Source organism: Bombina bombina, chromosome 10, assembly GCF_027579735.1.
Source record: "Bombina bombina isolate aBomBom1 chromosome 10, aBomBom1.pri, whole genome shotgun sequence".
NCBI lineage: Eukaryota > Metazoa > Chordata > Amphibia > Anura > Bombinatoridae > Bombina > Bombina bombina.
The window spans coordinates 28,192,633-28,215,971 of record NC_069508.1 but is presented as its reverse complement, the minus strand read 5'-3'; the positions used below and the strand labels follow the sequence as shown (position 1 = coordinate 28,215,971).

At 38.2% G+C, this 23,339-nt stretch overlaps 1 protein-coding gene across 1 annotated transcript in view; it reads right to left on the bottom strand.

The window, feature by feature from the left end:
* Window positions 1-23,339, bottom strand: part of LOC128641111 (calcium-activated chloride channel regulator 1-like) — a 119,599-nt gene that overhangs the window by 2,131 nt on the left and 94,129 nt on the right. The window contains exons 8-13 of the mRNA XM_053693686.1: window positions 17,003-17,183; window positions 11,479-11,585; window positions 9,514-9,735; window positions 6,505-6,775; window positions 2,715-2,879; window positions 1,386-1,622 (exon numbers count right to left, since the gene is read on the bottom strand). Coding sequence (XP_053549661.1) covers window positions 1,386-1,622; window positions 2,715-2,879; window positions 6,505-6,775; window positions 9,514-9,735; window positions 11,479-11,585; window positions 17,003-17,183 — 1,183 coding nt within the window. The remainder of the gene's footprint in view (window positions 1-1,385; window positions 1,623-2,714; window positions 2,880-6,504; window positions 6,776-9,513; window positions 9,736-11,478; window positions 11,586-17,002; window positions 17,184-23,339) is intronic.

Here is a 23,339-nt window from a genome sequence, read left to right as displayed (position 1 = left end):
AAAAATGTATTAGAATGTTTTCGAGGATACAATCCCCTTCATCAGCATGATGCTGATGAAGGGGATTGTATCCTTCGAAAACTTTCCAATACATTTTTTGATGGTTTGTTAAAGTCCTGTGAGTGCAATTGCTTGATTTAGTATATATATATATATATATATATATATATATATATATATATATATATATATATATATATATATATATATATATATAAATCATTCTAACGCTGCTAATATTTATTAGTAAAAACAATTAAATATTCTGTTATTTTCCTTACATATACTAAATGTACTGTTACTATTTAAAATGCAAAGATGGCTCTAGAGTTAGTCCTGAGGCGTAATTAAAATATGTTTAATATTTGTATGTGTACAAGACTCTTCCATCTTTTTCCTTTATTTATATAATAATTTATGTAATGAAATTCTCATGCAATGCATCTCAGAGAGAAAGAAAAAAAGCTGAGAGAGAGAAAACAGAGATTATGAAGAGAGAGAGAGAGAGAGAGAGGAGAAAGACGATAAAGTGAGGGGGACAGTAGAGAGATAGGCAGAAAGAGACATAATTGAAAAAGAGAGGAGGGCGAGAGTGAGGAAAGATAAAATTGAGAGAAACGGATAGACAAGAGAAAGGAAAAATTATAGAAAGATGGGGAAGAAAGAGAAAGGGATGAGTGAAGCGGATTCACAGAGAGAGAGCAAATAAAGAAGAGGCGAAGCAGAGGAGGTAAAAAGAGGGAATGGAGGGGTGAGAGACAAGAGATTAAAGAGAGAGGAAGGGAGGAGAGTGAGGAGAGATAGAGAATATAAGAAATGTTACAAGCATGTTATCACTTCTGGTTGCAAAGGGATTAAAAAGCTCTCTCTTCCAGAGTTAGCCTAGGAGATATTTTAAGATAGCCATAGTAAGTGTTTCCCTCTTACATGGTCAATGATGCCTGTGTCCTCTTTGCTCCTGATTATGCTGAGGGTGACAGCACAGTACTGGAGCAGACAGAAGGTGGAAGCCTGCACTTGACAGCAGTCAGATAACTGGTTGTTGTGTCTAAGAGGCTGTTGGTTAGAATATCTGGCTGTACCAGGAGGAGCACTATTCTGCCAAAATGTAACTTTCCCAAGGGAAAAAGGTGCACATTTTTATCTCTTCTCCTGCAAGGCCCTTTCACAAGCAAGGCCTTAGGTGGTCACCTATTTGTCATACCACTAGGGCTGCCTATGCTAAAATGTATAGAGAATCAGCACAGCGGAGTTAGGGATCCATCAAAAGGTATCACACTTAATCATATAATTGTTAACAATAATAATAATAATAATGCTGGTTATGCTTCATTTTTAAAATAAAAGTACTTTTAGATTTACAAGTCTACAATAAAAACACGTACCATTTCCTTGGTCCAGGTCATCCCCAGTTGCTGTCCAGGATAACACAATTGTGGATTCGTTAATTTTTGCTGTTAAGTCAGTAATTTTCTCTGGTTTATAGATGTCAGGTTGTGGACCAGGAGGTACAGCAGAGACCACAAAAGATCCTCCTGATGCCGTTCTACTGAAAGCTCCCAAGTCAAGGGCAATGTCATTGTCACTGATTACAGGTTTTGGTGGGTTCATGTCCACTACACCTTAAAGATAGGAAAAAAATATATTTTTTATTTTTTATATAACCCAAATCTACCATTTTGATATTATCAGGCCCATTTATCAAGCTCCGTACGGAGCTTGAAGGGCCGTGTTTCTGGTGAGTCTTCAGACTCGCCAGAAACACAAGTTATGAAGCAGCGGTCTAAAGACCGCTGCTTCATAACCCTGTCCGCCTGCTCTGAGCAGGCGGACAGGAATCGCCGGAAATCAACCCGATCGAATACGATCGGGTTGATTGACAGCTCCCTGCTGGCGGCCGATTGGCCGTGAGTCAGCAGGGGGCGGCGTTGCACCAGCAGCTCCTGTGAGCTGCTGGTGCAATGTTAAATGCAGAGAGCGTATTGCTCTCCGCATTTAGCGAGGTCTTGCGGACCTGATCCGCAGTGTCGGATCAGGTCCGCAAGCCCTTTGATAAATGGGCCCCTATGTCTCTATTATTTATTTATTTACATATTTATTTTTTTATTCATCTAGTGAAAGTAGTATCTGATAATTATAATTGTATTCTTTACATAGAATGTTAGCAAATAATTGTCAATCATTTTATCGAGTTCGGATGAATAAAACGCTGTATTAGACTTGCTGAATTTCTAAATGAGTTCCCAATAATCGACAGTTGTAAATTGTAAAAATTAGTACTTTACAAAATCAATCATTGTCTTTCATTTTAACATTTTAATTTACAGGTTTTTGCATTCCATTTTATCAATGTGCAAAAAACACTGAAGGTAGTCACTATAATCCATTGTGTTTTATGGTTACCATAGGCAAATTTGTAGTTTTTGAAGGAAAAAGACCAGTTTTGTTAACATCAGCATGAAATCATTCATAAACACGGTTTTGTATATGCAGCCTTTTACTGTGATTGATTCTTTAACACAGACACAGGTTAGGAATGTGGGTTTGAAAGCTTTGCTGATTACTAGTGGTATTTTGGAGATTATTTTCTCATTTACTTTTCATTTATTTTTAAAGCGCACAAAAATTAAATACATTTTTCAACACGGATTGGAAGTATTTCTTTCACATACTATAATGATCCTGCAGTTAACAAAAAAAAAATCAGTTCCTACCATTTTCCACATAGCCAGGCACATAGAGAGCACGACTCATCGGGAAAGCTAGACGGCTTCTATTCTGTTTGCTTTCAGCCCGAACCTTTAAATTATATCGTCCATTATCCGTGAACTCAGTAAAATACCTAGAGTATACGCCATCATTCTTTACAATATCAGCACCTGAAAGGTATGAAGGTAGAATAAAAATTATATATGATTAGGACATTGTATGTGAACCATCTGTACAGTTGTCAGAAAAATAATAAGGTTGTTATAGTTTAGCCTTTTTAGCCCTAAAGAAGTTGTCACTGCTCATAGAAACATATTGGAGGAAAGTGATTTTGCTTTTATTATCTTGTAGTATGTAATTATATTTTTAGTTACTTAAAGTGATGGCAAATCACCTATTTCATAACAATCAAACCACTAAGTAATTTTTTTTTTAAATCACTTCTATTTTTTCTTTCTATTTTAATAATTTATTTTTTACTGAGCTCCGCTTGTCCCTCCAACCCCTCATATATCCGTGATTAGTGATAGTGTGATGTAGAGAGTGTTGCCACCTGCTCTCTACATATGGAGGGTTGGATTTATTACAAGGGAAGTGATGTAGGTAGTAAATGGCACCAGCTCACCCAGTTCTTCATTGGATATAAAGGAAACTGTCAGAAAAAAAATTAATTTAATTTAATTAATTTCAGGCAGAGGAAGGTGGCAAAGCAATGTTAAATTATTAATAAGGATGGTAATAAAAATAGATACATTAAGCTTAGGCTTAGTTTTGTGGATGATTACGATGCTTGAATGCGAGTGACTATCGTTTACCATCACTTTACGCAAATGTTTTAATGTAATGGCACATGTGATATAATATTATGGGTATTATATCTGTATATGAAAAAACATATTTTCCTGTTTTTTCTTATTTGCTATTTTTGCCTCCTCCCAGTTAAATACAAGGATTGTACACAGCAAACAGTAATTAATAGGGAATTAAAACAGTTTTATTATCAAGTGACAAGGCACAGTGACATATTTTATTGCAGTCTGGTACAAGATGACAAGGTCCAGTGAGCTAGAGACAGTTTTATTGGAATATGAGTATTTGGTAATAATATGTGATCTCGGTATGAGCTTTTGATGCATTGCCAGTAGCAGAAGACAAGGTGCAGTGTTAGGAGGGGCAACTTTATCTGCCGTGAATTTATTGGTGATATTAATTTTATCATATCAGATATCATAATGATTTCAGTTAAATTCTGCTATTTGTTTGGCATGGAAACAAGTGAAAGGCATTGTAACTTTGTTCTATGGTTAATCAGAATTCCTGTACATACTGTTTTAAAATTCAACGCCATTCAATTCTGTTAGAAAAACCTACAGTAACCATCTTATCCCATTGTTTAAATGCATTGATAGTATGTTTACAAGCCTCTAAACTTTTTTTGGAAACACTTAAACTGAAATATTCAGAATCATCAGAAAACAACTTATACACAGCATGCTGCAGGGTTTTTTAACTTTTCAAATTCATCATTAACTCTTGAACTATTTATGCAACTATTCTCATGTATTTGTTTCAATGTTAAAAATGTTGTTTATGCTCAGTTCACCTGTTAATAAACACAAATGACCTTTTCTTAAAAAAAAAAAAGGTTTATAATATTTCTCAAGCTACACTTTTAATGTAAGAAACTTCAGTGAAATTGCTAATGATCATTAGAATATTCATCTATGATAGAAATGAAATGCTGGGAGATTTAAAAATGCAAATGATAAAACTAATTCAATTTAGGAGGATTGACCGATAATGACCCAGATTACAATTAGAGTGCTGCGCTATCAATATTCCTGGACGGCATTAGGATTACTGTGCAAATTGATTTTACTTACATAAAATATGTTTATTATTGGAAAAAATGTATTACAAGGGTTTAAAATGGATATGGTAAATGTCAAGGTGTTTGACTGATAAGGGATCGAAAGTATATGTATGTGTATATATGCATGTATGTATATAACTGTGTATCTGTATGTTTATATGTGTAAATATTTAGCCCTTCCCAGTCAAACACCTTGAAATATCAAAAATCAATTTTAAACAAATGTAATATGTTTTTTTATAATATAGAAATACATAAAATACCTATGTTCTTTACTTAGAAGAAATGTTCTTTTCATTTTTAAGTATCTCTTTCTCTCTCTCTCTCTCGATCAAGTGATAACTTTTTACTTTATTTTGTAATACCAACACAAACATATTTACCTTGAGCTTTGTTAGTGCTCAACTACAAAAAATATTGTGTTTCACTGTCAGTGTATTTCCCAAGTGATCACTATCCCAAAACATTTCTACCATTAATACTCCTCACGCAAGAAATCATTCCCTCCCAAATATCTTTTTGGCCTTGTTAATCTTGTGATATCTTAATTTAAACATAAATAGACACAATTAAAGACAAATAACCTGTTGATATCAGGGGCTGATCAATGACATCACAGGTTGAAGGGCCTGCATGTTAAGGGATGCCTTTCTGTAGGGTGTAGTAGTTGTAATAAGTGAGATGTTTGTGCTCTAAAAGTATTGCACTATGTGTTTCTCTCTCTTTAAGGGATTTGAACACGGGGAATTATGGTTACAGTGAGCATGTGTGTTTCATGGGCCATTCCCTTATTAACTCTAACTGATTGAGCAGATGGTGTTTGTATCTCTGGTGACATTGTTTCCTAATATCATCCAATATGGCAGGAATAATGTCAGTGTGTTTTGTGCATGAGCAAAACCATTCTTATGTCCAAATAGTTTTTTTGGAACCTGGTAATAAGTCTAAAAAGGGATGTCTGGAGTTTAACAAGTCCATTTAGATGTGGACTGATAAGTGAGTTTAGCAAATGTGTTCATAAGATTGAAGAATTTAGATTGGGACTTGCACATGTTATACTTAGGACCCTTAGTTACCAAACGTGATAATATAAAAAGGGCTTCTCATTAACAATGGATATGTCTGCTTGTGATCATATCAACATCAAAAACTTCTCATGGGCAGCTGTAAACATGCAGATAATTAACAAGAGACTGTGATCATCCCTATTATTGGACTCAAATCTTAAATAAGGAAATTATGTAATGTAGGTAACAGGTAATTTGCTTTGGTGAAAGATTTAAATTAACAAAGCAGAAAAAGTAATAAAAAATTATGAAGACCTCCATTATCTCCCTCTACCCTTGATATGGAGCTATGTAGCAACCTTTGTTAGGACCCCCAATTGTTATGGTCTACAATAAATTTACTCAAGGGGAAGAGACAAATTTCCCAGTAGATCTTCACATGCTGACCAGAAGATCACAAGATTGCTCTGTTGTTTCCCATCCCATAAACTGTTTTTTTCCCCCTAGGTACGCTGGTCTTCAGTACTATAATATTTGTGTGTATATATATATATATATATATATATATATATATATATATATATATATATATAAGCATAACATAGCTTTATAAAAAGTAGATCCCAAGTCACAGTTTAAGTATTGCTGGTCAGGAACCACTCATGTTTAAATATATTCTGCATATTATATTTGTTCAAAAAAAGACAAGTCTGATTATTAAAAATAATTAAAAGGAAAGTTAAGTAACTCCACATTATGCTGTTATTTAATGACCCTTTACTATTTTTATTTCTTTTGATTATAGGCTTAATGTAATTGTTAATTAGTTTTTAAGAGTGTTTAACCCCACTTTTAACAGCATTTCCAAAATTACTCATTTATATGGAACCTTCTTCTGAATATCACATAAATTACCTGCTCCATTGTCCAAAAGCTCAAGAGTGACAGCACTACCCGTCACTGGCTCAATAGTCGCTGTCACCTTTGCTCCCCTCACTGGCAGAAGACCTTGACTCACTGATGCGTAAACGACCATTGGACTTGGGTACTGGTTTGTGTCTCGGTTCATGTGGGCATTGACAGTAATTGGTGGCACATTTACATCAGCTGCCTTGGAGTTCACGGTAATGCCTATGGCTTGGTTTCCTGAATATTTGTTACAAAGACTGTAATTCCAAGCTCCTCTCTTAAAATAAACACATAAAACATGTAATTATTATAAATATAATTAAATGTAATGCTTTATTAAATATAATTTGAGTAAAGAAGAATAAATGTTTTGTGTCTAGATGTTTTAATGCATTCATTCAAAAGACATGACACTCGTTGAGAATGCAAAATAAAATATTTCATTATGTTTATGTAGGCAAAGTAAATTGGCTAAAATATATTTCATTTATTTCTTTTCCTGCAATTTATCTTTGAATATTATGGCTTTCCGATTCACAGAATTGAAAATGATCACTGCAGACTTCACAAACATAACCCTGCTACATATCTGCAAAAATAGTAAAAGTGGTGATGTAATGTTATTACTATCCTGTATATTCTAGGACATAACCTTTACATCCATTGACATCCTATTTAAAGGGACAGTCTACACCAGAATGTTTATTGTTTTAAAAGACAGATAATCCCTGTATTACCCATTCCCTAGTTTTGCATAACCAACACTGTTATATTATTATACTTTTTATCTCAGCGAGGATCTTGTATCTAAGCCTCTGCAGACTTCCCTTATTTCAGTTCTTTTGACAGACTTGCATTTTTTAGCCAATCAGTGCTGACTCCTAGGTAACTCCACATGCATGAGCTCAGTGTTTTCTATATCCTGGTTTCTCAACAGCCGGGCCGTGGCCCAGTACCGGGCCGTGATAGCCCTGCTGGTGGGCCCTGACCTGTCATGCCCCCACTGCACACTCTTACCCCACTGCATACCAGGTGCAGACTGAGACCAATCAAGGCCCCAGGAACACTGTCTCACACTGACCAAAATGTATTAAATTGTATGCAAATGAACATGGTAGCCTTCCTGCCCAGCCCCCAACAGGCCCCTCATCCTTCAGAGCAAGGACCCCCAACATTAAGGGCCAGAGAAAGGGCACCCAACCTCCAGGGCCAGACCCCACACTCCATGGCCCTATGTATGTATATGTATATATATATATATATATATATATATCTATATATATATAAATAAACTACTGGGCCCCGGACATGTCTAGCTAAAATTTACCGGGCCTTGAGGTCACTTTGGTTGAGAACCACTGATCTATATGACACACATGAGCTAACACCCTCTATTGGTGAAAAACTGTCATATAAGGTCTAAGAAATTAGCATATGAACCTCCTAGGTTTAGCTTTCAACTATGAATACCAAGAGAACAAAGCAAAATTGGTGATAAGACTACATTGGAAAGTTGTTTAAAATTGCATGCCCTATCTGAATCATGAAAGTTTATATTGGACTAGACTGTCCCTTTAATATTAACTAAAACCTTGTTGAAGCTCTTTGAATCCTTAAACAAAACATTTTAAAATATCAGTGGCATTTCTTACCCCAGCACAATCCAACAGGTGATGCCTCAAAATCTGATACCAAAAACCCAAGTAATCTGTAGGGCTGTCTTGTATTTAACTGGGCAAACTACTTTATTTAACTGTCTGTCCAATAAAAATGAGGGAAAAATGTACACTAACCTGATTGGTTCTAGTCTATGGGCTCAATATGGAAATATAATTTAAAGTGAACATCAAGCAACAGAGTCTGAAGTCCCAGATAGGTTTACAGATGATAGAGGCAACATAATAATTGGTCTGATCTGAGGTCCTAGATAGGTATGTAACTTACAGGAACTGATGACAAAATCAAATGGCTGACTAGTGGTTTTGTGGAGGAAAACTGACAGCCTTAGAGATTTGTCTATCAATATTTGCTGTTATATTGTTTACGAGCAGCATTGACATACATCTTTTAAAAGAACATATTATATGGGGCTTAAAGGGACATGCAACCCCCCAAAAAAATCATGATTCAGATAGGACAAATAATTAAAAAAAAAACTTTACAATGTACTTCTATTCAAATTTGCCTCATTATCTTGCTATCCTTTTTTAAAGGAGCAGCAGTGCACTTCTTGGAGCTAGCTGAATTAGTTAGCCAATGACAAAACACATATACTGTATGTGAAGCCACCAATCAGCAGCTAGCTAGTATTACATTGCTGCTCCTGAGCCTACCTAGGTATGCTTTTCAACAAGGGATACCAAGAGAACAAAGCAATTAGATAATATAAGTAAATTGTAAAGTTGATTCAAAATTGCATTCACTAGGACCGATTTACTAATGTGCGGGCGGACATCGATAAATGGTCTCAGCATACTCTGTCGGCATTTATCATTGCACAAGCATTTCTAGTGAAACGCTTGTGCAATGCCGCCGCCTGCACATTTGCAACCAATCGGCCGCCACCAGGGGGTGTCAATCAGGCATTTGCAGCTTCTAAAGTAATGAAAGATATTTTGGGGCGTTTTATGTCCCTTTAAGTTGTTTTCAGTGAGAAGAACCAAGGTTATTGTTGTAGATGATATGGGACATGGTATAAACCAGGAAGCAGATACACTCATTTGCAATAGAGCTGTCTTATTAAAGTACTTTAAAGAAATGTATTATTTTCTCTTTGAACGGTGCCTGCACCTGCTCCCCTGAATCCCTTGTACACCGCACCCAGCCTGTAGGTTTTGTTTTGTACTGCTGAGATATTGTGCTATGAAAACAACCTGAAGCAACTCAAATTAAACAAGAAGGTTGTTAAAGCTGAACTGCATTCTGGGGACTGGTGATTAATTGGTTATACTAAAGGTACAAGGCTTCTAACAGGGGTGAGAACAAATTACATCTAGTAAATTAGGAATTACTTACTTCTGCTGTTCCAGGGATTTCCAGTCTAGATGATTTGGAAGTAGGGTCAGTGGAGAAGCTTGCAGCCGTGTATATTCTCCCATTCGGGTCTTGTAAATTGATACCTGGCACTGCACTTTGCCAAGTAACCAGGAAAAACGTTTCATTCCCCACAGTGTTGTCAATGTGAACAGTGCCATTCAAACAGTTATTTGGTCCAAGGTTTAATCCAGCGCTTTCCAGCTGTGAAAACAATGATATATCCATTACTGCAACGTCTAATCAATAATTATAGGTATTCTATATTTTCTGTTTGTTTTCAGTTAATTACACATTGTTTATTTAGTAAAAGGTTCATGAAACCCAAAACATTTCTTTTAATGATTCAGATAAAAAAATAAATGTTTAAACAACTTTACATTTATCTACTTCTATTGTCAACTTTCCTTCAATCTCTTGCTATCCTTTATTGAAGGAGCAGCAATGCCCTACTGGGAGCTAGCTGAATACATTGGTAAGAAAATGACAAGAGGCATATATAAATGCAGCTAGCTCCCAGGTATGATGTTCAACAAAGGATACCAAGAGAACAAAGACAATTAGATAAAAGAAGTACATTGTAGACTTGTGCATTGCAAATTAAATTGTTTACCTAAATATTCGTCTGCAGCACTATTCGGTATTCGTTTTGTTAAAGAAAAAATGAAAATGGAATATTTGTGGAACATTTAGATTTTTTTCATTAAATGATAGTAAATATTGCTTTGCTATAGGTTAAAAAACCGTTCACCTGTGGCATTATACTTACCTCTAGCGCACAGGAGAGGCGTGCTAACCCCACTTCTTCTTCTCAGAGTCCAGGCCGTGCTATGCACATCACTAACAGTAAGCGAACTCGCTCTTTAAGTAATACACATACTGTATTATAATTATTATTTTTCATGCAAGTGGCGTGGGCCGCACAACATTAAGTTGTGAGCTGCATGCGGCTCACGGGCCGCCAGTTTGACAGTGACACCCCTGCACTGGAGGTAAGTGTTTAAAGAAAATGAATGAATACATTTTTGCTGGTGCATTCATTTGGATGTTTATTTTGTGAAAATTAAATGAATATTCATTTTTAGGTAAGAATTTGCATCCGTAACAAAATGAATGCACATCTCTAGTAAATTGAAAAGTTGTTTAAAATTGTATTCTCTATCTGCATCATAAAAGAAAAATATCGGTTTTATATAAATAGTTAGTTTCTAAACAGCAAAAAAAAAAAAAACACAAAACTTTTTTTCAAGCATTTTTCAATTGCTAGCAATATTACTTTTTGATAAAAACAATACTGCATAAATTCTGTAAATATACGCTTGTGCTGCACAATAAAAGTGATGTTACTAAATTTCAGTATTAAAGGGACAGTCTATTCCACAATTTGTATTGTTTAAAAAGATAGATAATCCCTTTATTACCCATTCCCCAGTTTTGCATAACCAACACAGTTATATTAATACACTTTTTACCTCTGTGATTACATTGTATCTAAGCCTTTTCTGACAGCCCCGTTATTTCAGTTCTTTTGACAGACTTGCATTTAAGCCAATCAGTGCCCTCTCATAAGTAACTTCACTGCGTTAGCACAAAGTTATCTATATGGCACATATGCATTGAGAATAGAAGCGGCAATCAAGGGCTTAGAAATCAGCATATGTCTACGTTAACAAGAATACCAAGAGAACAAAGCAAATTTGATGATAAAATTGAAATGGAAAGTTGTTTACAATTGCATGCTTTATCTGAATCATGAAAGTTTAATTTTGACTAGAATGTCCCTTTAACGCCGGTAAAAAAAAACATTTATGCCATTTTGTTTTACCTTCTATTATTTTCTTAAAAATTCATGAAAGACTTAAAGGAGTTAGCGATTCCCCAAATTTGCAATTTCACACAAGAATATGAGAAGGTACAATTATATTTTATTTAAAAACAATGCCTCACCTGAATAGCCTGTTTAAATATATCTCCACTTCCTGATGCTATTCCAGAAAAAGCGTCAATCAAACCATTAGCATCCACTTTATCTGTTGCTAAAAACGTTAACCCTCCTGAAAAAGAAAGGTTTGCGTTACAAATCATTATGATGGGATATTTCTCTAGTACATACAGTACAAACTCAGACTCAGTATTAAAATCCAGGTTAATTCATTTTTTAATTAACAAATTATTTGTCCATGGAAAGTATAACCCGAGCTAAGACAAACGGCTTGCATGAGCGATCCTGCAGCGGATAGTTTGGAATTAGTCATGAGACTGCTGCTTCTGAACTTCTACGCCAGCACTTAGCTAGCGGATTAAAATCACACCGGACACTTTCGCCCAGGGTAATTGACAGCCTACTCATGCCCCTACTTGCGCATCATTGGGCTAGTGTGTGCAAGGGTGGCATTGCATTGCGATCCTGGGTGAACAGGTTCGTCCATCCAGGCTTTTAAAAATGGGCACCAAAATATCTTCCCTAGCTGTCCTAAAACATTTCATGGCAGCTCCAGGGATTTTTTGCATCATGTTCTATGCCATTCCAGTCTGTTATAGCAAAAACTAATCATTCTTTCTTTTGCTGTAAACATTGTGCTGGTCTAGATGCTGTGGGTACTGATTTCCACTTTCTCACTTTTCCTGAAGATTCCCTAAGCTGTTTGAGATATCACATATTATATGCATCTGTACATTTACATATTCTTAAAATTGTGTCCTTCACACTGCAGATAGACTATACAATAGTGATGAATAGAGCTTTAATGAATCTAGATTGTGAGGCCAATTCATCAAGCTCCGAATAGAGCTTGATGCAGATGTTTCCGCGCGAGCCTTCAGGTTAGCTGAAAACAGGAGTTAAGAACCAGCGGTCTTAAGACAGCTGATCCTTAACTCGTCCGCCTGCTCTGAGGCAGTGGACAGCAATCCGCACAATTGCATATGATTTTGTTGATTGATACCCCCTGCTAGTGGCAGATTGGCCGTGAATCTGCAGGGGGTGGCGCCATTGCACAAGCAGTTCACCAAAACTTCTTATGCAATGATAATTTATCAATGTGCGGCGGACATGTTCGCTACAGTGGATCATGTCCGTCCGCACTTTCATAAATCGGGCCTTTAGTTTGCAAATACACCTCTAAAATATCATCTGTGGCCATGTGCAACATGATAGAATGATTCTAAATTGTCTCGGAATTCTCACAAAGATTTCATAAAGGTGAGTTTGAGACTTAATCAAGTGCCTTTAGGTGTTAAATTTGATAAGTGTAAAACGGGTCTTGAAAACCTGTTGAAAAGTTTCTGGATAATGTATTGTAATTTCTAAGAATATTTTGAATGCATGTTAAAATAGGCTTTTTTGTGCCTAAGAGAAACAGCCAAAATCCCACAATTGTGATCATGTTGAAACGTGCCCTCTTTTGGCCAAAAATCTACCGAAAACAAATTGCCTAATAGTTTGGAATTGACCCCTAAGTTTTATATACAAATCCTGTACAGTATTTTTCATGCAGATCATAGCAGCACTGTGTGTAGTTGTCTAAGTGTGCTAGTTCATAAGTGTAGAGAGAGTTATAACAGAGTTAGACAAAGGAGTGGACAAAAGATATAAGTACTTTCAAATTCAAACAATTAAATGCAAACATGCTACACTTTCTAATGTCTGCTTTAACCTTTTCCTCCCATCTCTTTAAAGTCACAACTCTTCCATTCACAAACAGAACTCAGAACATTCATATTTCTCCTTCCCTTCTACCTTCCCCCCTCTACAACACACATGAACTTTATTCCTATCTCACATCCCTCAGCCAGCCATGCTTTACTGATCCTAAACTTAAACACTCACATATGACACATTCTCATCTCCTTTCGCTCACCATCTTTCTTCTTCTTGCAGCTGGGGATGTCTCGCCTAACCCAGGTCCACCCTCTGCTTCCCTCAGATCACTACCCCAAATGACACCTCATACACCTTGCACACGTAACCCTCTAAACCTCATTAACTGCATATTAGTACACCCCAATTCTTGTGTGCCCTTTGGAATGCACGCTCGGTATGCAATAAGCTTACATCTATTCACGACCTATTTATTTCACGTTCACTTAACCTGTTAGCCCTCACTGAAACTTGGCTCTCCTCCTCTAACACAACTGCTGTAGCCTCTCTGTCCTATGGTGTCCTGCACTTCAGTCACACTCCCAGGCCTGGAGAGAAACAAGGAGGAGGAGTAGGAATTATCCTGTCTCCTCACAGTACCTTTCACTGCATTCCTTCACCCCCCTCTCTTTCCTTCTCATCTTTTGAAGTTCACGCTATCCACCTGTTCTCCCCTATAGCTCTTCGTGTTGCAGTTATCTATCGGCCCCCTGGCCCAGCATCACAATTTCTGGACCACTTTGAAGCCTGGCTTCCACATTTTCTCTCTTCTAATGTCCCCTCTCTCATCTTAGGGGACTTCAACATACCCCTTGATAAGCCTAACACACCTGCTGCCTCTAAACTTCTATCCCTTACCACCTCTTTAGGCCTGTCCCAGTGGACAACATCTCCAACACACTGTGAAGGCAACTCCATAGACCTGGTCTTCACAAATCTCTGTGCTGTTTCCTACTCCCTTAACTTTCCCTTTCCTCTCTCTGACCACCATCTATTAACTTTCTCTCTCACTCTACCTGCTACATCTTTGCAAGCCCCCAAAAAACTGCTACCTCACAGGAATTTAAATGACTTGGATCTCACAGACTTTTCCTCTCAACTGAGTCCTCTGCTCTCTGACATTTCATCCCTCTCCTGTCCAACCCTCGTGACTCTACAGTATAATTCGGCACTAAAATCAACACTTGACAAAACTGCACCCTCCACTCTTCGACGAACATCAATCACTCAACGGCAACCGTGGCACACTAAACAGACCAGATATCTTCAGCGATGCTCACGGGCCGCTGAACGGCAGTGGAGGAAATCACGCACCTTTGCTGATTTCCAACATTATAAATTCACCCTTAAGTCCTACAACTCTGCGCTCAGCCTGGCAAAACAAGTCTATTTCTCCTCCCTCGTGTCATCTCACGCATCCAACCCCAGAAAACTATTCTTAACCTATAACTCCCTTCTACGTCCGCCTGCCCCCCCGCCCACTACCAACCTCACTGCTCAAATTATTGCTGATCACTTCAAAAATAAAATTGACACCATTAGAAAAGAGATCTGCACCTCGCACCCCGCAACCCAGCAATCCTACCCACCCCTTCTATTAACAAAAATCTATGCTATTTCCCTCCTGTAACAGAGGAAGAAGTCTCTGCACTCCTATCCTCGGCTCATCTCACAACCTGCCCACTTGACCCTATTCCTCTACGACTTATTCCCCCTCTCTCTACTTCACTAACCCCTACCCTAACTCATCTCTTTAACCAATCCCTCACTGCTGGCACATTTCCTGACACATTCAAGCATGCGTCAATCATACCAATCCTAAAAAAGCCCTCGCTTGACCCCTCCACGCCTTCTAACTATCCACCGGTCTCCTTACTTCCCTTTGCTTCAAAATTATTGGAACGACTAGTCTATAATCGGCTAACTCAATTTCTCACAACTAACTCCTTACTTGATCCACTACAATCTGGTTTCCGCCCTAAACACTCAACAGAAACCGCTCTTGCTAAAGTAACAAATGACCTGTTATCAGCCAAAGCAAAAGGCCATTACTCATTACTAATTCTTCTTGACCTGTCCGCAGCTTTTGACACATCCTCTCCTCCTAAAAATACTACATTCATTTGGCATCCGAGACACAGCCCTCTCCTGGTTTGCATCATATCTTTCAAACCGCTCGTTTTCAGTTTCCTTTAACAACATATCTTGTGATCCTATGCCTCTCTCAGTTGGAGTACCGCAAGGCTCTGTCTTAGGTCCCTTGCTTTTCTCTCTTTATACATCCTGCCTTGGAAAACTTATAGCCTCCTTTGGATTCCAGTACCACCTATATGCAGATGATACCCAAATCTATCTTTCCTCTCCTGATATCTCTCCCTATTTACTCAACCAGATTTCTGACTGCCTCTCTGCAATTTTCTCTTGGATGTCTTCACACTACCTCCAACTCAATCTGTCCAAAACTGAGCTGCTTCTTATTCCCCCCTCTTCGAGACATCCGACACCTGACATTTCTCTGATGGTTGGAGACTCTATTCTCAACACCTCACCCCAGGTCCGCTGCCTTGGGGTCACACTAGACTCAGAACTCACATTCAACCCACATATACAAACGCTTACCAAATCCTGTCGGTCACACCTACGCAACATTTCCAGAATTCGTCCCTTCCTTACTCAAAATACTACAAAAATACTTATTCATTCCCTCATCCTGTCACGCATTGATTATTGCAATATACTCTTAAATGGCCTTCCAAAACACCGCCTCTCCTCCCTCCAATCTATTATGAATGCTTCTGCTAGACTCATCCACCTAAGTCGACGATCTACATCAGCTGCTCCGCTCTGCCAGTCTCTACACTGGCTCCCCATACACTCCAGAATACAATTTAAAGTATTAGCCCTAACCTACAAAGCACTCAACAGTCTAACTCCCAACTATATCTCCTCTCTCATCGTGAAATACTCCCCATCCCGTCCTCTTCGATCAACCTCTGACCTACGTCTCTACACTCCTGTTATTTCTACATCCCACTCCCGCCTCCAAGACTTTGCACGTGCTGCTCCTGTCCTCTGGAACTCTCTACCCCGCTCCATCAGACTGCCTCCAACCTTGTATAGCTTCAGAAGATCCTTGAAAACCCACCTATTCAGAGAGGCTTACCATCTCTCCTCCATCCCGCATCCGAACCAAGCTAATACATGTACATGAACTGCCTGACTCACTGCTGCAAATACAACCGATGTAACAAGCTACCCCAACCTTATGTCTCTGCACCCTAAACCTACAGACTGTAAGCCCTCTTCCTCCTGTGCTAGATTTGTTTAGTCTTGTTATGTTTTGTATTGTATCACAAATCTTTGTCATTGTATACCCCTATCATTGTACCCAGCGCTACGGAATTTGGCGGCGCTATACAAATAAATGATAATAATAAAGAGACAGACGTTTATTTATATTCAGGCAAAGTGGTTTTACTTATTTTTTTCTACACTAAAAAATAAAAAAAATACATTTTTAAGTTGTATAGATTGTGTCATAGTTTGGTTTAACAATTTAAACCCCTTACTGATGTATGTCAGCTGTTGTTTTTCATCTAAGAGGTTAACTATAGCAAAATGCCTTTAGGAGCAAGGCAGGCAGTAATAGTGTATCCTGCTGCTGACAGTGAAACCCACGCTATTGCTGGGGAAAAAAGCCCTTAATGATAAACAATGTACAGGGTAGGTCCATGCCATTAGCGGTTAATAAACACTGCAAAGTACATTTACCATACATACCACACTTGCTGTCCGTTTAAGAATAGAAACTTTTTCCATACAAAAACTCACCAGTCATTTTTGAAATTTCTTCAAGTGCTGACGATGCGCTTGGTCCCACAGCGATTGTATGTATAACCGCACCGCTGTTTCTTATTTCAGGAAAGCAAAGTGTGGTATCCAAATTGTCCTCTCCATCTGTTAATAAGATAATTTCAGAACCGTATGTTGTGCCATTGTGTCGACCGTTGACCTGAGTTTGTGATATAAAAATGTAAACAGATGCTGACGTGACTATTTCTTAAGAAGTATAATTTATTGCAAATGTTTTAACTGGAAATGGAAAGGTTTTGTTTTCTACTTTTGCCTGTTGTAACCCCATCTATACTGAAAATATGATTAACAAATGTTTTCTTTGTAGAAAAGCTATGTATATAGGAAACAATATCACTGATTAATCCCTCAGTGCGGTTTAAGAGAGAGAGGTAGATTTTGTAAGTGAAATAGCTGCCTATGTTTAGTTAAGCCCTATCATTAGCATTTTAATACCTAACATACAACTAGATTTAGAGTTTTGTCGGTAACGACCCGCGTATCTAACGCTGGCTTTTTTCCCCCGTACCTTTTAAATACCGCTGGTATTTAGAGTTCACAGAAGGGCTGCGTTAGGCTCCAAAAAGGGAGCGTAGAGCATAATTTACCGCCACTGCAACTCTCAATACCAGCGGTGATTACGGACGCGGCCAGCTTCAAAAACGTGCTCGTGCACGATTCCCCCATAGAAAACAATGGGGCATTTTGAGCTGAAAAAAACCCTAACACCTGCAAAAAAGCAGCGTTCAGCTCCTAACGCAGCCCCATTGTTTCTTATGGGGAAACACTACCTATGTCTGCACCTAACACCCTAACATGTACCCCGAGTCTAAACACCCCTAGCCTTACACTTATTAACCCCTAATCTGCCGCCCCCGCTATCGCTGACACCTGCATATTTTTTTTAACCCCTAATCTGCCGCTCCGTACACCGCCGCAACCTACGTTATCCCTATGTACCCCTAATCTGCTGCCCCTAACACCGCCAACCCCTATATTATATTTATTAACCCCTAATCTGCCGCCCCCAACGTCGCCTCCACCTACCTACAATTATTAACCCCTAATCTGCCGACCGGACCTCACCGCTACTATAATAAATATATTAACCCCTAATCCGCCTCACTCCCGCCTCAATAACCCTATAATAAATAGTATTAACCCCTAATCTGCCCTCCCTAACATCGCCGACACCTAACTTAAAGTATTAACCCCTAATATGCCGACCGGACCTCACCGCTACTCTAATAAATTTATTAACCCCTAAAGCTAAGTCTAACCTTAACACTAACACCCTCCTAAGTTAAATATAATTTAAATCTAACGAAATAAATTAACTCTTATTAAATAAATTATTCCTATTTAAAGCTAAATATTTACCTGTAAAATAAACCCTAATATAGCTACAATATAAATTATAATTATATTGTAGCTATTTTAGGATTAATATTTATTTTACAGGCAACTTTGTATTTATTTTAACCAGGTACAATAGCTATTAAATAGTTCATAACTATATAATAGTTACCTAGTTAAAATAATTACAAAATTACCTGTAAAATAAATCCTAACCTAAGTTACAATTAAACCTAACACTACACTATCAATAAATTAATTAAATAAAATACCTACAATTATCTACAATTAAACCTAACACTACACTATCAATAAATTAATTAAATACAATACCTACAAATAAATACAATTAAATAAACTAACTAAAGTACAAAAAATAAAAAAGAACTAAGTTACAAAAAATAAAAAAATATTTACAAACATTAGAAAAATATTACAACAATTTTAAACTAATTACACCTACTCTAAGCCCCCTAATAAAATAACAAAGCCCCCCAAAATTAAATAAAAAATTACCATACCCTATTCTAAAATTAAAATAGAAAATCTCTTTTACCTTACCAGCCCTTAAAAGGGCCTTTTACGGGGCATGCCCCAAAGAATTCAGCTCCCACATACCCCTAATCTAACCCAAACCCCCCTTAAATAAACCTAACACTAAGCACCTGAAGATCTTCCTACCTTGTCTTCACCACACCGGGTATCACCGATCCGTCCAGGCTCCGATGTCTTGATGTCCAAGCCCAAGCGGGGGCTGAAGACGTCCATCCTCCGGCTGAAGTCTTGATCCAAGCCCAAGAGGGGGCTGAAGAGTGACGTCCATCCTCCGGTTGAAGTCTTGATCCAAGCAGCAGCTGAAGAATTCCATCATCGGGCAGAAGTCTTCATCCTATCCGGGCAGAAGAGGAGATCCGGACCGGCAAACATCTTCACCCAAGCGGCAATCCAAGCGGCATCTTCTATCTTCTTCCATCCAATGACGAGCGGCTCCATCTTCAAGACCTCCGGCGCGGATCCATCCTCTTCTTCCGACGTCCTAAAACAGAATGAAGGTTCCTTTAAGGGAAGTCATCCAAGATGGCGTCCCTCGAATTCCGATTGGCTGATAGGATTTTATCAGCCAATCGGAATTAAGGTAGGAAAATTCTGATTGGCTGATGGAATCAGCCAATCAGATTCAAGTTCAATCCGATTGGCTGATCCAATCAGCCAATCAGATTGAGCTCGCATTCCATTGGCTGTTCCTATCAGCCAATCAGAATTTGAGGGACGCCATCTTGGATGATGTCCCTTAAAGGAACCTTCATTCTGTTTTAGGACGTCGGAAGAAGAGGATGGATCCGCGCCGGAGGTCTTGAAGATGGAGCCGCTCGTCATCGGATGGAAGAAGATAGAAGATGCCGCTTGGATTGCCGCTTGGATGAAGATGTTTGCCGGTCCGGATCTTCTCTTCTGCCCAGATAGGATGAAGACTTCTGCCCGATGATGGAATTCTTCAGCCGGAGGATGGACGTCACTCTTCAGCCCCCACTTGGGCTTGGATCAAGACTTCAGCCGGAGGATGGACGTCTTCAGCCCCCGCTTGGGCATGGATCAAGACATCGGAGCCTGGACGGATCGGTGATACCCGGTGTGGTGAAGATAAGGTAGGGAGATCTTCAGGGGCTTAGTGTTAGGTTTATTTAAGGGGGTTTGGGTTAGATTAGGGGTATGTGGGTGGTGGGTTGTAATGTTGGTGGGGGGGTATTGTATGTTTTTTTTTCCAGGCAAAAGAGCTGAATTCATTGGGGCATGCCCCGCAAAACGCCCTTTTAAGGGCTGGTAAGGTAAAAGAGCTTTTCTATTTTAATTTTAGAATAGGGTAGGGCATTTTTTTTATTTTGGGGGGCTTTGTTGTTTTATTAGGGGGCTTAGAGTAGGTGTAATTAGTTTAAAATTGTTGTAATATTTTTCTAATTTTTGTAAATATTTTTTTATTTTTTGTAACAGTTCTTTTTTATTTTTTGTACTTTAGTTAGTTTATTTAATTGTATTTATTTGTAGGTATTGTATTTAATTAATTTATTGATAGTGTAGCGTTAGGTTTAATTGTAGATAATGGTAGGTATTTTATTTAATTAATTTATTGATAGTGTAGTGTTAGGTTTAATTGTAACTTAGGTTAGGATTTATTTTACAGGTAATTTTGTAATTATTTTAACTAGGTAACTATTAAATAGTTATGAACTATTTAATAGCTATTGTACCTGGTTAAAATAAATACAAAGTTGCCTGTAAAATAAATATTAATCCTAAAATAGCTACAATATAATTATAATTTATATTGTAGCTATATTAGGGTTTATTTTACAGGTAAGTATTTAGCTTTAAATAGGAATAATTTATTTAATAAGAGTTAATTTATTTAGTTAGATTTAAATTATATTTAATTTAGGGGGGTGTTAGTGTTAAGGTTAGACTTAGCTTTAGGGGTTAATAAATTTATTAGAGTAGCGGTGAGGTCCGGTCGGCATATTAGGGGTTAGTACTTTAAGTTAGGTGTCGGCAATGTTAGGGAGGGCAGATTAGGGGTTAATACTATTTATTATAGGGTTATTGAGGCGAGAGTGAGGCGGATTAGGGGTTAATACATTTATTATAGTAGCGGTGAGGTCCGGTCGGCAGATTAGGGGTTAATAATTGTAGGTAGGTGGCGGCGACATTGGGGGCGGCAGATTAGGGGTTAATAAATATAATATAGGGGTCGGCGGTGTTAGGGGCAGCAGATTAGGGGTTCATAGGGATAACGTAGGTGGCGGCGGTGTGCGGTCGGCAGATTAGGGGTTCAAAAATTTTAATAGAGTGGCAGCGATGTGGGGGGGCCTCGGTTTATGGGTACATAGGTAGTTTATGGGTGTTAGTGTACTTTACAGCACAGTAGTTAAGAGCTTTATGAACCGGCGTTAGCCCAGAAAGCTCTTAACTCCTGACTTTTTTCTGCGGCTGGAGTTTTGTCGTTAGATTTCTAACGCTTACTTCAGCCAAGACTCTAAATACCGGCGTTAGAAAGATCCCATTGAAAAGATAGGATACGCAAATGGCGTAGGGGGATCTGCGGTATGGAAAAGTCGCGGCTGCAAAGTGAGCGTTAGACCCTTTCCTGACTGACTCTAAATACCAGCGGTAGCCCAAAACCAGCGTTAGGAGCCTCTAACGCTGGTTTTGACGGCTAACGCCAAACTCTAAATCTAGGCGATAAATACTTGCAGGCTCAGCTCATTATTATGAGCATGTCCTAGGTGATGGTTTGCATGAGAAACAACAGCTATTTGAAATACAGAAATTAACATGAAGGGACTATTTCCTATACATTTAATACTCAGCAGTAGGTAGAACACATTAAGGGGAAACACGTTTTTATAGTGCAGTGTCCCTTTAATGCAGCCAAAACATTTTTTAATGAATAGCGCAGGTAGCACTACAAGCGCACTCCTTGCACTCATATCACAAGTGGTGAGTTAAGTGTTGCACACTGAAATTGTTGTTTCTTTTTAAGATTTAAAGTATAATATTATTGTTAATAGTATAGCTCAGAACTACATGAAGAGCTCAAGAGCGTGTGCACTTAGTGCAATATCCGTTGTGATTGTTACAGTACGCTCCCATAGAGGTCTATTATGTGAGGGATTTAACTTACGCTATCCAACATGCAGATGTTAGCGCACCCTAGACTATTGCTCGGTCAATAAAAAGCAAAATGGTACTTGTTATATGATGTTAAAAATAGAAGAGCTATTTATTGTGCTCAAGAGATGTTAATGCAAAATAGCTCTAATTTATCTGAGCTTTGCTTGCAATCTAGCCCTATGTGTTTAACCCCAGCAACAGGTATAAACACATAGCTAAAGTCTGACTCAGGAACCAAAACTCATTGCCACCGCTTAACAGGAAATAGCAGGTGACCCAATAAGGAATGGCATATCCCTGTAGCAGTCAATCACCAACCGTATCTACAGCAGCCTCAGTGCAGAGCTGGTCCTGAACAGGCACTCAGACACTTCTCCCCTCTGCAACCCAACCTCAGCTCAACTTCCATCTTCATGTTCCTCACTTCTGATTTATCATCTTTTTCCCCTGTTTATAATCTGTACATAGGCTCCCACTCCCGTCTAGGGTTATGTGTAAGTTAGCGCAAATTCTGGGATCCGCTGCACTAAGCCTCCTATTAGTGAAGAATTAGCGCAAATAATTGGTATAAACCTGCAGGTGACACTGTGTGACCTGCAGAAAGGTAACATCTGCATTCATTTTCATGAAAACAAGTGTAAATGTTACTGAATATTCAGTAGTCATTTAGATTTAAACTACATGTATACAGAATAGCTGCAGGTGAATATTCGGAAAAACTAATTTTTCAGAATATACATTCTGAATGATTTGTCCAAAATAATTATTTGCTGCAGCACAAGTCTATTAATTACCCAGTTCTGTACAATGTGAGAGAGCTAATAGGATTGTGTATAATGGAATCTATAATTCCCACCAAATTCTACAATTTTCTTGGTGGAATTGAAAATGCACTTTTCACTGTGTACCATGGGCCAGTTTGGATGTGGCATAGAATTGCAGGTGAGGAATCCAGTTCATTTTTTTCCCTACAAGCTAAGGTTTTCTTACCTGCAGTAACCTGTATGTGAAAAACGGAATTTATGTTGAATTTGTGCTGCTGTCTAGAGGTTCTAGGCCTGTACGTTTTTAAATCTGTTTAGTAGTTGTGTGGAGGAGCCACACAATTTATGTCAGGAATGCTTTATTTTATATAGTAAAGGGCCATGGTACAAGGATTTATTTTGTTTTTGTTCATGTTAAACTTGTATACCAGCAAATTGTCTGTGAATAAACAGGCCAAGAGTTTTAACAGTTTTTAGACATAATCTCCTGTGAAGCTTTGTTAGCTAGCAGTGTGTTGCAGCAACAATAT